The sequence below is a fragment of the Charadrius vociferus genome, unplaced genomic scaffold, assembly GCF_000708025.1.
Source record: "Charadrius vociferus isolate BGI_N301 unplaced genomic scaffold, ASM70802v2 scaffold613, whole genome shotgun sequence".
Lineage (NCBI taxonomy): Eukaryota > Metazoa > Chordata > Aves > Charadriiformes > Charadriidae > Charadrius > Charadrius vociferus.
In genome coordinates, this window is record NW_009647757.1 from 753,534 (window position 1) to 770,884 (window position 17,351).

Below are 17,351 nucleotides of genomic sequence, written 5' to 3' on the forward strand. Positions count from 1 at the left end.
GGCAGCCTCTCCGCGCAGCCATGTCTTCTCCGGCCCCGCCTGGAGCTGGGCTGGGTGCCACGGGGCTGCCTCGCCTCCCTGGGGGATAACGGGCCTCCCCGAGCAAGGGTCAGGCTGAGCCTGAGGAGCGTGGGTCCCGAAATGGCGTTAAAACGGGGCGGAGGAGCGTAGGTGAGGCGGCTGGTCCTGTGGGCTGAGTCGATGGGGCCGTTTGGCTGTTGGCGGAGCTCTAATAGGAAAGTTATTCTGTATTTCACTCTGTCTGAGAGCACTTTCTGTTCGGGAGGGAGTTCAAGCTGGAAATCCAAGCATCAGCATTTGCAGTGTGGCATGTCATCTTGAGGGAAACGCGTGGGTAAATTCCCAGCCTTTGGTGTATTTCCCCTGACAGGGAATTTGGTAACGAGTGTCAAAAGATTTAATTGTGTTCATTCGACGAGGCAGGATGGTGGAAGGAGTTCTGGGTCATTTTTATCCTGAGTCTGAGTCTGTGTGTCTTGCAGGAAACAGATGAAAGCTAATTAGATATATTGCATTTATAAACCACACAAAGACACTGCATCAGTTAGCTAAACCAATTTCCAACTTGCTGTTTCAGCTTTTACCTTTTTCTTGTCTAGAGGAAGTTCGCCAGGCATTCTGGTTCTGCCTGAATTACCCACATGATCACAGAATTCTCATGAGAAGGAAATGAATGTAGATCTTTCTGAAGTCAGGGCAGTGCTCTGCACATCTGGGAAAGTCCTTTGAATGTTGTTTAGGAGTTTCCAAAATGGGGGTAAGGATACTTATGGTTTTATTAGGCCTAAGTAAAAGCTGGTAAAGCAATTTGATGCTGCATGTGAGGCAAGTTATCACCACAAATGCAAACCTTTCACAGATGGCTTGAAAACTACTATTGTGCCATATAGCCTGGGTTTGCAGGAGCAATGTCCTAAAATATAAGTGAACTGGAATTTTTCTGCATAAGTGTTTGTCTGGTACATATTTCTGTCGCCAGTAGGTGGCTTTCTACCCGTTTGCATGCCTTGTTACTATCTCAAACCCTGGCGTGCCAGCATAGCACTCAGTTTGAAATGGCTTCAAAGTAGACAGTCTGAGGCATAATTACAGTACTTTCATCTCCTGGACTACCTGAACAAAGAAGGGTTCAGTTTACCAAAAGTACAGTGAATACTGAGAAGATGGTAATGTTCGTATTATAGTTTCATAAATTGGCCTCAACAACCATTTAACCTTATCTAACAAATTATGATGTCTGTGCATAGAGATATACTGAACATAGTTAGCTTCCACCATATAGCCCTGCTCGCGTGCCCCACATCCTCACCCTCATGATTCCTGCTTTAGAAAAACAGTAACAACAACAAATAAAAAAAAGCCTGTACCTTACCAAACGGCTCTGAACCCATAAGGTAACGGGTACCTTCTAGCCGCAATGTGGTAATAGAAGTTGATACGTTTCTGGATGAAGGTTGGGTCTGAATTAAAGAAAGGATCAGGAGGATGTAGATCTGTGGTTTGGTTCCCAGTTGAGAGCCTCAGCACTCTGAACAGTGCTGTCTGCCTGCAGCTTCCCGGCCTGGGGATCACCATGGTTTTCCAGAGTGGTCACTGCAGTGTTTCCATAGCCATGCTGCAAACAATTGTCCTGGTTTGAGCAACACAGGACTAATTTCTCTTCTAATACTTGGGAAGACTGTACTTTTAGAAGACTCTAGTGTCTGCATTTGTGAAAATATTTACTTTATAGCCAGCTATGGTGGCTGGGTTTCAAGGTCTCAGTGTTTTCGAGGTTGCCAGGTGGAGGGATGAGGAAGAGCAAGACCTGGGCGCTTGACCCAAGCTGGCCAACAGGATTATTTCATACCATAAGCGTCCTATTTAATGTAAATTGGAATGGTTGCTGCAAAGTGTGCTCTCTCCCTTGATGGCTGCCATCCTGACTACTTACTTACTTCATAAGTACTTTTTGAGTTCAGTCTATGTCAGTTGTGGCAAGTTTGGGCTCCTGACGTGCCACAGATAAGGAACTGTTCCTTGCTGACGTGTCTTGGGCTTTTTATCTCTCTGAGTTTTTATTCCTGCCCCCCCACACCTCCTTTTCGATTGGTTTGAGGTTACCGGAACATTTTTATAGAAAAAAATCAATGTGTTTGCGCTTAATGTAGTCCAATGCACAATGTCTTCTAATTACCGCAACTTCCGAAACAATGTGCCATGGCTCATCCTTTTTCTGGAAGCTGTTTTCATCGTCCTCTTTTACTTTTTGTTCTCAGGTGATGGTGCACCCAGATCAAGCATCTCCTACCCGGGTAAGATTGGCAGCCTTGCTGTGAAAGGAAGGGTTAACGTGGGCTTTTGTTTTGCAGTGCATCAGAGATGGGATTCACTGATTTTGTGTATTTGTTAGTGAGAAGTAGAATCTTTTTCTTCCTTTAAGTACCCCACTTTGCCATGTATAGTGTCTATTTATTTATATCAAAACAAAGACTGTAAAAGAAGACAGAAGTGATACCAATTTTTATTGTGGGTCTGTTCTCTGCTGCCTGTTTGTGGTAATCTTGACTCCTGTGAACATAATAAACTTCTGAGGGCAGGCACTGCGCTGGGTTAAGTGCGTAACTCTGTGAGGTCTTGGCATGCGAAGGTGTGGTGCTAAAAAATAAGAATTCAGGATGGCAGTATTTTCCATTTGAATGCTTGATGTAAGTAAATTAAGTTAATACAGTGGAATTAAGGGTTTAAATATATTCTGGAGATGTATCTTGTGCATTGATCGAAGGAATGTTTTAGCAGATTATGCTACAGCCATAGTGTGTAACATATTTACAGGGTTGTGCAAATATGATCTGATTAATCCTCATGACATTCTTGTGTTAGTCTCCCTGTTCTATAGCGCGAAAAATGAGATCTGCTTACTAGCAGTTTGATATTTTGCTGGATGTAGAGGCCAGCACAGCCATACGAGAATATGACTATTAGCATGTCCCGGGGAGCGCTTCCAGGTCTACAGATCCAAGAGCTTACGTCTTGGACAGCCTCTACCTTTTATGAAATGGTGCTGGGAACCATGTTAAGCTCCTGCTACTGCTATTTCTGTTCCTATTCCTTCTACCCAGATGGGGACCTCGTACAAGTTTTTCTGTAACTCATTTCTTCCCTAATGCCCTCAAGGAATGAATCAGCACTAATTCACAGTAACTCTTCCTGAAATGTCCAACTTAAGCTTTTTAAATTCACCTTAGGAAAAATGAATGTCCAAATTTAATTGCTAAACATATTTCATTTCTGTCCTGCTTTTTGACCCCTTAACCCCCATCCTATGGCATCCATTCTGATCACTTTGTAAAATTAAATTCAGGGTTAAGGGTATTGTTTTTCTGATTACTTATGGATTAGAAAGCAAGCTCTGGAATTCTTTACAAGTACTAAATAATAACAACACCCGAATTTTTAGCTGAAATCTTCTTACTTAATTGTGATTTTTTTAAATTAATTTTTTTAACAAGAAATCCAGTCTGCATTAGTAACTTCACTGCTTTCTTGGTCTTTTCTGTCATGCAGCTTTTCAAGATGTCAACCACATGGTAATTTTTGGATTTGGCTTTTTCCTGACATTTCTGAAAAGATATGGGTTTAGCAGCACTGGATTCAACCTCCTGATCATTGTACTTGGTGTCCAATGCTCCGTGCTAACAGAAGGTTTATTAGCTTTCCTTCTTCAAAGGGCAAACGAAGACAGTCTGAAAAGGTAATTAGATCATGTCAGAATTGGAATAATCTAGAACTGCCGATTGTTCTTTGTGGAGGATAATGCCCGGTTGTATGGACCTAGTCGTGAATTAGTACAGTCATATTCGCAAACATTTTAGAAGGCTTTGGGTTTTTAAGTACATCTTACTGTCTGTCATTCTTTATTGGCCCTGGTGTGGTCATGATACAGATATTTTTTTTTCTTTCTTTAATTGCAGAATAACAAAGGCTGCTGTGAGTATGACTGCTGTGGTCATCTCCACTGGAGCTGTTCTTGGGAAAACTAATCCTGTGCAATTGATTCTGATGACAGTGGTGGAGATAATAGCTTTCCATATGAGCAGATGGATCAACAAGATATTCCTGGAGGTATTGTAGTATGATTTCCAGGTACAGTGGGGAAAACTTCACTGGGACTTTGGAATATTGCCTTCGGGTGGTTTGTTAGTGCTCTGCTGACAGGAACATCAGTGTCTTTTCTCTCATCTCAGTTAGATTGTGGCTATGTTTTCATTAAGAAATGAAGTCTGACTTTAGGACTATACTTAAGGCCATCGAACTCTAAGCCCTGCATACTCTATGTAATTGGTTATATCTATATTCTGGGCCTTAAAGGGCGAGCTGATCTGATGGATTGGGATGTAGCGCATTTGGCCTTGCCCATGCCCTGACCATCCCCAACACACGAATGAAAGCCCTGACCTAGCCTAAGGCACTAACTGCCTTTAAACTTCATCCCCTCCCGGGGTCAGTTCAGTCTGGAAGTCTCCCAGTGTGAACGGTATACCAATCCAGTCTGCACAGCAGAGTCAGACCTGCATTTAACGTACAATGTAAACATACCCCAAAGTCTCTGTATATGAATTGTGTGTTTCTGAGCTACGTTGAACTCAGATAAGTTATTCTTCTATTAATAACTCATGCATAAACTGAGGGACTGTGAAAATAAATTGCCTATAGGGAAGTCACATGAGCAACTGTATCAGGAACTGCACCAAAGGCTTCCTGTGGGATGAAATAAACCCCGAATTTGGTTATTCTGTTGATACAGGTTCCAGACGATATTAGCATGATGCACGTTCATCTGTTCGGAGCCTACTTTGGTCTGGCAGTCTCCTCATGCTTCTCTGAGCCACCACCGAGGTCTGAGAAGAATGCGAGTACCCCGAAGTCGGATTTATTGTCAATGTTGGGTAAGGCATTTGCTTTAACGACTCAGTTGGAAGAAGAGATTGCAGTGAGAACGTAAGGAATGTTTTGGGGGGCTGGCCACAGCACACTGAAGCTTCTGCATCCAAAGTGCAGGTCTGAATGCAGCCAAGCAAAGAAAACTGCTGCTGCTGTGGTTCGTGGTTTCTGACAATGAGTTGGTGAGTCTCAGCATGTTTCCTACCAGGCAGATATGCCACTCCCGCAACGGCTGTGGCTTAGTTTGTTTTTGTCAGTCTCGGCATAAAGGCTGTGCCAAGTTAACCGTTCCCTCTCCCAGCTAAGCTGTCCCCTTTGGGCTCCTACGGGCATATTGGTAAGGGACCTATGCACCAAAGTTGAGGTCATTACTTGTATTTCAGCAGTGCTTACAGTTCCCAGCTGGGGCCAAGGCTCAGTTTTGTTTTGCAAGGTGCTGTCCAGAGATATAAAAAGGCAGTTCCTGCCTAGTAGTGTAAATGAAAAGATAAAAGCCTGATGAAGGGTGGGGAATGTGATAGACAGGCACACGAGAAAGGATCTGAGTGATGACAGGCTAAATATATGGCAGTTCCAATTTTTATTCTTAAAGAAGCAATTTGGTTTCTTTATTGTCATGACTTCTGTTCTGTAACTGCCACCAGCTGAACTAAGATCTTTCTGCAAAGGTGCACAGAGTCTAACTCTCGGTCAGTCTTTGCCCAGTTGAGGGAAGGAGAAATTTAAACGCTGCTCTTTTGAGTCCCTGGAGTTATTGTTTTGATGGAGAATTTGAGGAGATGGGTATTTTATTCTAACTCATCAAGACACTGTTTAGCCTTCATTATAAGTTTAGTGCAGCTTGCTACAACCAAGTGCTTGCTATCTGGAGTAATTATATTGCCACGTCTTGAATAATTCCTGAGGTAATGTGGGTGGAAAGGAGCAACTGGTAAAGGTAAATTCCTCAGTTCCATTTTGCATCCTGCTTGTGAGGACTGTGTGAAGGGTGCTGAGGTTTTCACCCATATTTGGGCTCAGGTCGTGACTGTTTTATTTCCATAGCTGAGCAGATACTCATAAGAACGTTTCAGTGGCATTAGTAGAATTTTACTTTTTTTTTTCTTTTAATGACTGACTGTCTAATCAATGGGAATAAGAGTGTCATTTTACAGATCATTCCACCAGTCCTCACTGCTGCCATGGGTTTTGAATTGCCAAGATGGCCTCTCCTGTCTGAGAGGCACAGCTATCACTGCCTTGGTGGACTGAAAGAGTGAAAAATAGCAATGGAAATTGGGTTTCAAGGAGCCAAGATAAGCTTGTACAAAAGCAGTAGCTGCCAGGGCTGCTAGAAGCTGGATTTTACCAGTGTCCTTTATAGTGACAATGCCTGTGTCGCTTCTTAATTGACTTGAACTTCAAATTTTATTGTCAGATGAATTGCAGAGGGCTCTGGTAGCTCTGTGGCATGGAGAACGGAACATTAGCTATGGAAGTGGAATGGGCAGCAAAAAATAATGACTGGACAAGGCAAAATAAACTGTTGCTTGTTTGTGTTGTCATCTGTGCACTTAGAGCTATGTGCAGCTCCGGGAGCAGAGGCAGATTGCAATGTGTGGTCCAACTGCTTAGTGTGAGGCCACCTACTTCCCTCTGCTGGCTGGAATTTGATCTCTGCGTGTGTATCCATATGCCCATATGAAAGGATGTATCCTGCCAAGCAGTGAACTTGTTTTGTAGAGGCTGAGTTTCCTAAACGCTGACAGTTAGGGCCCAGGTCATAAAAGCAGAAGAACCTGTTTTCATTCCTTTTGTTAGCGAAGCCTATGTGGTCACGAAAGTGTGACACTGTGCAGCGATCTTGCAAGAGGAAAGTCAGTTGTTCTTTTGGACCCATATAGTAGGGAGTAGTTATTCGGTAGATAACTCTTTTACAAGTAACAAGAAAGTTAAGCTGTGTATAGCTGAGTTGGTGAAACCTGATCACCTCAGCTCAAGCTATTGATCTTTAGCCCTCCTCTGGAGTAATCCTAGTAGAAGTAGAGAGGATACTGTTCTTATGATCCAGTTCATCCTCTTTTTTCTCTTCAAACCCCGCCAGGAGGCAAGACAACCAGTCATCCTGACAGTCAGGGTAAAAGACATTCCAAAGTGCACTTTGGGTTTCTTTGTGGTGATTTGCACCATGTGAGCTGTTTTCTCTTCCTCTTTGGCTTGCTTTCATCTGTCTTGCAGCTGGTTTTGAACAGTTATTCCACAGTTCCATGAAAAGGAGCAGAAATTTTGTCCAAGGAGCAAGCCCCTGGTGCCTGCGCAGAACAGCCAGGATGCTGATTGTTTGGAAGTCAACAGTGGAATTCTTCCCACTTGTATCTGAATCTGCATTTAAGGGGACAACAGATAGGACAAAGCTGATGTTAAAGGTTGTGTGAGACGACTCGGGCAAGATGCAGGAACAACCACAAAACCACACATGAAAGACAAAGAACAAATTTAATCTCGATACTTCATGAATCAGGGAATCTCCGAAGCAACAGCCGGGCAGAGGAACACGAGCAGGGCATGCAGGCACCGCAGAGCGGGAGAAAGTCCTTGTTAGCAGGAGTGTGTGAGCGCCGACTTGTGTTCTCGCCTTCTTTTCAAGGGTCAAACGGGCCTGGTTTTCCACGGTGCTTTGATCTTCTTCAACAACAAGGCAGTGATCTCATGTGTGCTAGATAAGGTGTCCCTGACTCCATCCCACGCTTATGTTATCTAAGGGCAGATGTTCTACTTGCGAGCATACAAGGCTGAACAACAATTAGTGTGATATATGTGTTGTCTAGCACCCCAGGTGCGAGTCACTTGAGCGTGTTTACAATCCTCCTCACCAGTCTTCCGTTACTTTCCCACAAAGGTGTTCTTGAAAAGGGCGTCCTACCTTTAGCTCGGCGAAGGAGCAGCCAGATGCCAGCAGGGCTGTGTTCTGGCTGTGTGTTTGATATTACAGCGATACGTTTCTGGGAAGGTGTTGGTATAGCAGGTAACTCTCAGGCCTGTCTGCGTTGTGAATTGTTATCCTTTGTTTACAATTTGGGAATTGCAGTGAATGCAAAATGGGGGCTGGAGCCCTCCAGAGACAGCCGGTGATGGATTCGCTGTGTTTTAGAGCAGGTAATGATTGTTGCTTATCTTTGTCTCCAAGGCACTCTCTTTCTCTGGGTGTTCTGGCCAAGCTTCAATTCTGTACTAGCTGTGGCCAACAAGAAGAAAGCAATCATCTACAACACCTACTTTGCCCTTGCAGTGAGTGCTGTAACCGCCTTCGTGTTGTCTGTTCTGACCACAAAGGATGGAAAATTCAGAATGGTAAGACACATGAGAGAAAATCACTGCATGTAAGGTGTTTTTCTGTTACTCTCAGTAATACACTGAAAGTGTAATAGCTATTAAGTAAAAACAAGTCCAGGTTTTCAGCCTTACAGTCATTATTAGCCTCCCAAGCTGAAGCTGTAACTTAGAAATTATGTTCTCAGATTGTACTTTACAGTATAGAGAGGCTCAAATTCACCCTAAAGAGATCGCACTTGCATGAGAATAAGAATCTATGTTATTGGGCTGCTATAAAATAAGCGATGACTGAAATCTCACTCCCGTGTTTTTGCTGTTTTATTTTACAGACTCATATCCACAGTGCAGTACTAGCTGGTGGGGTCACTGTTGGTTACGCAGCACACAGCATTGAGTATCCCTGGATTGCGATGATTTTGGGTCTGCTTGCCAGTGTCATAACCATATTAGGATCTTACTGTTTACAGGTAGTACTCAAATCCTGAGATTGTTTTTGTATAAGCTATATATAAACAACTTCTCCAATGTTGGATACCTCAAGGGAAACCTCTCTTTCAAAGAGATTAAAGCTCAGAAACCTGAAGTCTTTTGAGTGGAGTGCGGGATTGCAACTTGCAAGACCAAATTTCATTTTCTAGGTCCATGACAGACAATATGCTGTTACCAACTTGTGTTTCTGTGTATCAGTTAAACCTTTTCTTCTTCCCAGAGATGCTTGAATCCTGCTCTCAAGATTCACGATTCCTCTGGAGTTCATTTCACTTTTGGCTTCCCTGCTGTGCTTGGAGCTCTTGTCCAGGTCATTCTCTTAGCAATAAAAAACTGGACTAATTTACCAAGGTATATAAATTTTTGCTATTAAGTAATAAATAAGCTTAGCTAATCATTATTGTAGTGTGCCTTGAGAAGAGTTCTCATACACACAGAATGCCTGAACGTCATCACAGGTAAATCATTCTGTACCAGATAACCTAAGATAATCTCCGAAGTCCAAAAAAGTCAGTAAAAAAGACTTTCAGAGTTGAGCAGACTTTGGATCAAAACTTCAGTATTAGCTTTTGGTTCTGTTTTCTGTCTCCCTTTTTAGTTGATATTAAATTCAGCAGAAGGCTAAAGTAAATACATGAAGGCTGGGGATGTGCATCTTTCCAAGACTGAGTTTGGCTTTTGTGATGTGTTTTGGGGAGCTTTGTATGCTGATACTGAGGGGGGCAGAAAGCAGCATTTCTCTTCGACTGAGGCTTTCACTCTGAGTCTGAGGCAAGAATGCCAGTTTGGACTAAAGCCAGTCTGGATACTGAACTGGAAAATATACTCGGGGAGATCCCTTGCAAAAGCTGAAGGGCTCAGTTAAGGATATTCTCCACTGGTTGTTTTGATCTGGCACTGGCATCTCATTTGTGTAAATCAAACTCATGTCCTGTCATACAAGTTCTCTGATTTTCTCAGTTTATGCAGGAATGAATCACAGTGCAGCACAAGGGCTTTGCGCTTCTCCTCGTGTTCTTATTGAAACAAATTTAATGAAATTTTAGTCCCACAAGGATGATTTCTAAAGGCAAAATATGTCCTCTGAAGTCTGTATTAGGCTTCTGATAGGATTTCTTAAAACATCTAACTGCAGCTACAGAGAGGTTTGAGAATAACAGAATTTTTATGAGAGGTTTTGATGTAAAACGGCATTTAGATAGATTCATTCACAGTCTTAACGCTAAATTCAGCAACTATAAAAGGTGAAACACTTGTTTTGCTTTTCAGTCTGGGTTATTTGGTCATGTTTCACATTGGTGCCTTCTGCGTGACCATCAGCGTTGCCTTGATAACAGGTTTTATTACAGGTCAGTATTGAAAAACATGTTTCAGTAATATCTTCCTCATTTCCTCGGGCCATGGGGTATGGTTGTCTTCCTGCACCTGCTCTCATGTCAGTGCAACGCTTCGCAGAAAGAGACCAGTTTAACTGGGGCTCTGAAGTGTGTTTCTGTGGGTAAATTATTTGTAGAAGTCATGGGAGAGACGAATGCCAGGGACACTTCAAAGCCAGTCTTTTGAAGAAGAGATGAATTCAACATAAATAACCTGGTAGCACCATTCTTTCTTTGGTGAAGTTTATTTTAACAGAGGCTTAACAGCTGCCTTCAAATTTCAGCCAGGAGATGGGTGAGGATGAAAACATTTTTACATTTGGGTATTGTCTTAGTGACAGAAAATGCTGTCTAGAGCTTGGCCCTTTTTAGGCCGGTTGGTATGAATCCGCAAAGTTTCACTGACGTCAGTAGCTGGCTTGCGTCAGACAAGCGCTGCGCCTTTGATCACTGGTGGTTTGGGATCATCAGGGCTCGGGTGCTTCCCATGTGACATTCTGGTTTGTGGCAGCTGCTGGTTTTCTATAGCTGTTAATTCTGTCTTGAATAAAAGAGAAACGGCAGATGAAAATTGCTGTGAAATACACTCCAGAATGATTATTTTTTTTGTGTGCTTTAATTGATCTGAAACCTTTGCATTACCTTAAGTGTAATTAAGAAATCGAGCTAATCAAGCAGATTTTTAAAAAACATTCAGCTGAAATAATCAAACATTCAGTGCTAAACAAATTGTTCAAAAATCCAGATATTTCCATCTGAAATCCCAAGCTAACAGTGCTGATAAGCCCGATGGCTTTAAATACACAGGCATTTTCCATGCAATAAGTTAATAATTTTGGGTGCATTTTTAGAATCTGGCAGGCTGTTTAATGGGGTTTTACCTAGAGTAATTAATTTTTAATAACACAAGCCTTGATCCTGGCAAACTCTTTGTGTTTAAGGTCAGCTTGAGTCAAGGGGCTCTGCTGAAGCATTTAGTTCTGAATTTGTATTTTGATCTACGTTGCATTTGGGTGCGTGCCTCTAGGAAACCTCTAGCTGCACACAATCTTCCCCTTTCCCTGATGTATATCTTTATATTGGATATATGCGTTTTTTACAAATAGGTTTAATCTTAAACCTCAAACCGTTTAAGACCATCCCTGTATCGAAGTACTTTGAAGACCAGTTTTATTGGGAGGTAAGTTTCAATGTAAAATTAACTGTGTGGGGTTATATATAGCACCTTGTTGACCTTGATGAAGAACTGTAGGTATTTGAATAAAAAAAAAGAAAAAAAGAGGATAATTCCATGTGACGGTATGTTTTAGATGCCCTGTTTGAAATGCAGGAGCTGTTGCCACAGTTGATTCGGAGCCTGAACTTTATAAATGCGTGTAGCCTTCAGCTAGGAGTGTCAGAGCCGTGGGTGGGCACGGGGCTAAATCCGAAATGATCTTGTTGGTTGTAAGACGTAGCCTTCGCTGCTCAGACATCCGCGGGGCTTGACAGCAGTGGCCTCCTGCGGGGACTTGAGCAGCATCAGAGAGAGGGATTTTTAGAAGCCAGCGAGTGGAATGAAAGGTGCTTTTCGTGGCTGTACAGTCTGATGGCACAAACGTGGGCCTTGGGCACCTTTAGGTGCTGAGTGTGATGCTGTATCTGAATTACAGGGGAAAAAAAAAAAGAAAATAAGCTTCTAATAAGGTTTTTCATTGCCTTTTTTTTTGTATGATGATTTGATGCATAAAATGTTCTGATACAAGAATGTTTGTCTTCACAGTTTCCCCATTTGGCTGTTGGATTTTGAATGGAGGATCCCAGATGACAGATTTGACCAAGATAAGCTTTTCCTATTTGCCACTAGGGAAAACACACAGCTGTGAGGGGCTGAAAGAGCACGTGTAAGGGTCAATTTTCAGGCTCAAAAAAAGCCATCCCAATGCACACACAAAGAATTAGTAATGAACTGTTCTAGTTATTCGTGAAAGACACAGGGTCTAAATTTACAGATGCAAACTTAGAATGCATTCAGCTTTTTTCGGCTCTGATGGTCTTCCCTTCCATATTTTTTTGTAGGATTTGTACAAAAACGTTGGCTGCATTCATTGCTGCAGTGGCTTATCAATCAAAATGCTTGGAAACTCCAAACCATTTTTAGCTCCCAAGTTTAAAAGCCAAAATCTGCATTTGAAAATAATTTTTTTCAAGGAGTACATACTCATTGTGATCTAGCGAAGCATTAAAGTACTTGTTTTTAAGCTAAATTAATTCTGTTGAAGGCCTTGTTAAGCCAGGATTTGATGAGTGAGCTGGATCAGGGCCAGAACTCTGCATCCTGCCAGACGCAACTCTTTGAGTTACCTGACTGCTTGAAGAAAAAGCTGTAATTACTTGGCTCAGGCTAGCTGTTTGCGAGTTCAAATGGCAAGAAGTTAAATTGTTCCGTTGGTGGATGGTGCCCCTGAAATCAGTGGTATTTCTCATATTTATTTGGCAGCAAACCTCAGACCGGCCTGTCTGTGCGGTGTCTGATGGTTACTCCGAGACAAGCTTTGGTGCACAAGCTAGAGCCTCATGGGGCAGAGGATTCTGCCCAAACGAACCCTTGTTTTTAAATGGATTGTGATCTGCAGCGTTTCTTGTTTGTTTCAAAATAGTTGATGTAGAAAAACCTCTTTCAAAAATGCTTACATAATAAAGAAGTCAAAATCTGATTGGTTTTATTTATTCAGCACGCTTGCTTAAAAATGAAGTAATGAGGAAAAATGTAACGTTGAAGACAAAGCCTGAGGCCTTTGATGCTCCCTGCAGTGCCGCACGCCGACCTCCATTCATTCACTGGGGATGAAGCAAAGTTGATCGCTGCAGTTAAAGAAGCGTGAGACAGATTTAGAGTAATGAAAAATTACTTGCGGAGGAAAGGCCAGATTTTCTTCTTCCCAGGTCGCAAAATAGCCAGTGATCTGCCGAGTCTCCCACCCGCTGACGGTGACATTCAGCCTGGACACACACGTACTGCCTGTGTTACCGTGTAACCTAGCCTCAACTTCTGTTCTTCACTTCTTAACTTTCCAGCAACCAACCAAACATAACTTCTGCAACACAAACGGCTGTTTTCCAGCAGGACTGCTTTTAAGGAACAGTATTTTATTCCTTTATTCCTTATTCCTGATAGAACAAGGGGGAATGACTTCAAACTGGAATAAGGTAGATTTAGATTAGATATTAAGAAGAGATTTTTCCCTGTAAGCCCCTGGGGCAGGTTGCCCCGAGAAGCTGTGGCTGCCCCATCCCTGGAGGTGTTCAAGGCCAGGTTGGACGGGGCTTGGAGCAACCTGGGCTGGGGGGAGGTGTCCCTGCCCAGGGCAGGGGGTGGGACTGGATGAGCTTTGAGGTCCCTTCCAACCCAAACTATTCTATGGTTCTATGATTCCCTCCCTTTTCCCCATGTGTCTTTTATCATTGATTTTTTTGAGCAACTAGCCTAGGTGAATGTATAGGAAGGGGCAGATACGGGAAGAGCTATCTCACCGTTCAAGTGAGCGTGCTACAGGATCAAAATTCTCCCTGGTAGCAACTGTCTGAGGAGTGCTCTTCCTGGAGACAGAACTCTGATCTGAAAAGTGCTCTTCCGTTGTTTTACAGCAGTTAGAAAATGTTTTACAGCGAGTTTTGTGAGTGAGCTGCTTCCCTCTGGAGCCACTACGCAATTTGTAATTGTGCCTCTCCAATGTCATCTGCAGCAACAGGAAGTTGTTACCGATTATTGCCATAGGATAAATTAAATATTCCAAGAGGGGGAACAAAAAAATCCCAAAACCGCATTGTTTATGTTATGGAAGAAAAGCCACACACCATTGAGTTTTGAAATTGAATAAATGGTTATATTGTCCAGGTATAGGAAATATTTAATAAATATATGTTAAAAAGTTGGTTTAAAGCATTTTTAGTAAGTCTTGGACTGTAAATACCATTGTAACAGCTGGTTAATACATCCGTTTTCCACTACACTATTTACTTGTAGCAAACATCGTATCATAAAAGTGACTTCCATTGTTACTTGCAGCAGTTTTACATTTGTCAAAAACATGACAACATTTAAATCAACATACAAGAGTAAAAAAATTAAACAGAATAGAACCAGAATTTTTAGTGCTATGATTGAAGTTTTCCTTGTTTTATCTTTAGACACAATTGAAGGTCACTGTTTACAAAATGGTTTTACAAAATTTTGAGAGTGTGCAGTTAAAAAACCAGCAGGGCCAATGCACTTCCGCAGGCGCGTTCATTGCCACAAATCTTCCGTGCGACCAAATTTGAAGACCAGTCCTCTGTTTAAAACAGAATAAAGGGACACGAGTACATAAGGGAGCAAGTCAAATGCCGAGTATTGTAAATACATGATTTCAGGGAGCAAGTCCTGGTCCTGCAACCAAACCTATGCAGACAGATCCCAGAAATCAAGTGCCTTTCCCAAAATGGTTTTACAAAATTTTGAGAGTGTGCAGTTAAAAAACCAGCAGGGCCAATGCACTTCCGCAGGCGCGTTCATTGCCACAAATCTTCCGTGCGACCAAATTTGAAGACCAGTCCTCTGTTTAAAACAGAATAAAGGGACACGAGTACATAAGGGAGCAAGTCAAATGCCGAGTATTGTAAATACATGATTTCAGGGAGCAAGTCCTGGTCCTGCAACCAAACCTATGCAGACAGATCCCAGAAATCTACTGCCTTTGCCTACAGTTTATTCCCCCATGCCTAGTCACAAAACAGGGCTTAAGAAAAAACAGATTACAGCAAGTTCCAGTTTTAATCATTATAAAACAATTATATAAGGAATGTACAAAGGAGGATAGTCTTACCCAAAAAAGATGAATGCATTCTGGAAAAACACAGCTATTCCTGGGTATACGACAGGTTTTTCTAACAAAAGAAAGAAACTCCATAAATTTTTGAGAAGTAATTTTCAAGAATATCCCATCTCTGACCTTTCAGAAACACGAAGCTGCACTATGTTAGCAAGGATAACCAGTCTCTCTTCCTAACGAACACGTGGAGGCAACGCACTGTGAAGCAGCTGTAAGGAGCTGCGTTTGACAGAGGGGTCTGTTACAACGTAGGATGCCCGACAAGGTACGGAGCTGAAGCAACAAAAAACTTGGTGCCAGCGTGACTGCGTTACAAATCTGCCTCAGCCAGATTGTTCTCACGTGGAACTAAGACCGCCCTACACAGCTCACAGACCCCTTTCAGGCTCTAAGGGACAGTCCCCTCCACTCTCTGTTGCTCCATGGTGTGACACAGAAGACCAGCCTAAGCCTCGCCCCACTGGAAAGTTCAATTCAAGGGCTTCTGTGCCCCCCACCAATCATTTAGCTTTCCAAATAAAAGAAGCCTCTCCTGTTCTCAAACCAAAAATGTGCATCTCAAATGCAATGCTCATAAAGACTGTAATTATCACACGGGATTGCTCATCCTGTTTGAAATGCATGTGTGCATAAGTACATATACCTATGAATATACAGTATGAAAAAGTCATACGTAGGGAACCAAAATATTAAAACTGGTCCTGCCTAGAAACTATGTAAAAATAACTTCTAAAATTCAATAGTCATGTAAAATACTTTAAACTTTCAAAAACGGATCAGGCCACACTCCTCTATCTTACCTTTAACAACGTAGCCTCCAAAAAGGATCCACATGGAAGCAATCAGAGATCCAAAAGCCATCATAAACCCGATGAACAACCAGATCCGAGCACCTTGAAAAGACGTAGGGATGTTTTGGGTCCGGGTACAGACACTTGCGACTTTCAGCTTTTCTTTCAGAGCACCTTCTGTCACACACCAGTGCTATGCACAGGCGCACACTGGGCACTCTGGTACAGTTCCTACAACTCTTCCAAGCCTTAATGGCTTCCCAGATCTATAGCTGTACAACAGCCTACACCATCGTACCTGTTTGGCCCAGACAGCCTTCACTGTAACTGTCACCCCGCACTTGTCCGTTGGACACCGCATTGATCCTGTACCAGCAAAACAGGACAAAACTGGGTAAACATAGGTAAAGCAAGAGATAAGTGTTTACAAAACAACAGGGGAGACTTCTCAGAAACCTACATAAAAAGGAAGATCTTGCATTTCTTGGTATTTTTTTTTAAAAGTGGACAAGACTAAAACTTAAAAAGCACTTCTCCAAAGACTATTAAGACAGACCTGTGTAACACACCCAATTTTTTCAAAAATGCTTCCTTACTATAAATAACAACAAATATAAGAAAGCTATTAGAAATACTCTCATAGTAACTTGACTCGTTATTCTTAGTTACCTTTCCATTTAAAGACTATGAATTATTTTATTAATATAAATTGTAGCATTATGTAGCGCTGATCAAGAAATTACACTTACATTAGGAATGCAATAGTGGCTATAACCCCACATGCATGGTATGAATGGTTGAAATCTTCCACTTTAGGGTATTTTACAGCTGCATCTATGATTATCCACCAACCGGTAAAAAACTATTAAAAGAGAAGAAAGACCACAATAGCTTAAAATACAGGCACAAGCCTTTTAATAAGATTGCTCAAAACCCCCACCCGTTAATACACAAAATCATTCTTAGTCTCCAACTGAGTCAACCGATAGCATAACTAGTTTTGCTACCAACTTAGGAACACGGTTAAATGCAAAGCCAGAGATTTACCAATAGTTATTACACGGGCAGAAGCTGCGAAACCAAAGTAACACGTGGATGCAAGCACCCACAACAGATTTTTGTCGTTAACTCTGCTGCTGCACACAAGAAAAACTTGTCCCTGTTCTTCCTTTTACTTCCCAACCGCTAATAATTTTTAGCTTATCGACAGCCAACGACACCTAAAAAGTCCAAAAGCAGCGCAAGAGAAGCTGTACGAGAAGCCGTACGTACCAGCACTCCAGCAGCAACAGAAGCGATGGTGTTGCGTTTCTCTCCCCAGTCAACACACTCCGAGCACCTCAAGCTCTCAAGAAAACCTGACATTTTTCAGCTCTCTGAAGACGTAGAGAAGAAAAAGGGACGTTTCTTTCCAAGAGAAAACCCACTACGCGCCAAGGGCTGGCAGGCAGCAATGCGAATCACACGAGGCGGCTTAAAAACCACTACAGGCTCCCTGAAAATCCCACAGGCCGGGCCCCTTCCCGAGGGCGGACCGAGCGGAGCGGCTGAGGGGGCCTGCCCACCACCCCCCGACACACACACACCCC

The 17,351-nt window shown here is 42.5% G+C and overlaps 2 protein-coding genes across 3 annotated transcripts; one reads left to right on the forward strand and one right to left on the reverse strand.

Moving 5' to 3' along the window:
• Positions 1 to 2,182: 2,182 nt before the first annotated feature.
• Positions 2,183 to 11,910, forward strand: LOC104283943 (RH-like protein). Its single transcript, XM_009882199.1, has 10 exons — positions 2,183 to 2,315; positions 3,568 to 3,754; positions 3,975 to 4,125; positions 4,808 to 4,949; positions 8,111 to 8,274; positions 8,586 to 8,723; positions 8,966 to 9,096; positions 10,015 to 10,094; positions 11,228 to 11,301; positions 11,884 to 11,910. Exons 1-10 carry the CDS (start codon positions 2,183 to 2,185, stop codon positions 11,908 to 11,910), a joined length of 1,227 nt encoding a protein of 408 aa, XP_009880501.1.
• A 2,318-nt stretch (positions 11,911 to 14,228) lies between these two features.
• On the reverse strand, positions 14,229 to 17,140 carry TMEM50A (transmembrane protein 50A). 2 transcript variants are annotated; one of them, XM_009882202.1, is made up of 6 exons: positions 17,035 to 17,140; positions 16,512 to 16,624; positions 16,061 to 16,128; positions 15,772 to 15,864; positions 14,966 to 15,026; positions 14,229 to 14,434 (listed from the first exon to the last, which is right to left on the reverse strand). In XM_009882202.1, exons 1-6 carry the CDS (start codon positions 17,125 to 17,127, stop codon positions 14,389 to 14,391), a joined length of 474 nt encoding a protein of 157 aa, XP_009880504.1. In that variant the 5' UTR covers positions 17,128 to 17,140; the 3' UTR covers positions 14,229 to 14,388. The 2 variants fall into 2 exon arrangements, with proteins under 2 accessions (XP_009880504.1, XP_009880503.1); XM_009882201.1 differs by lacking the exon at positions 14,229 to 14,434 and adding an exon at positions 14,652 to 14,697.
• Between the last annotated feature and the right edge of the window lie 211 nt (positions 17,141 to 17,351).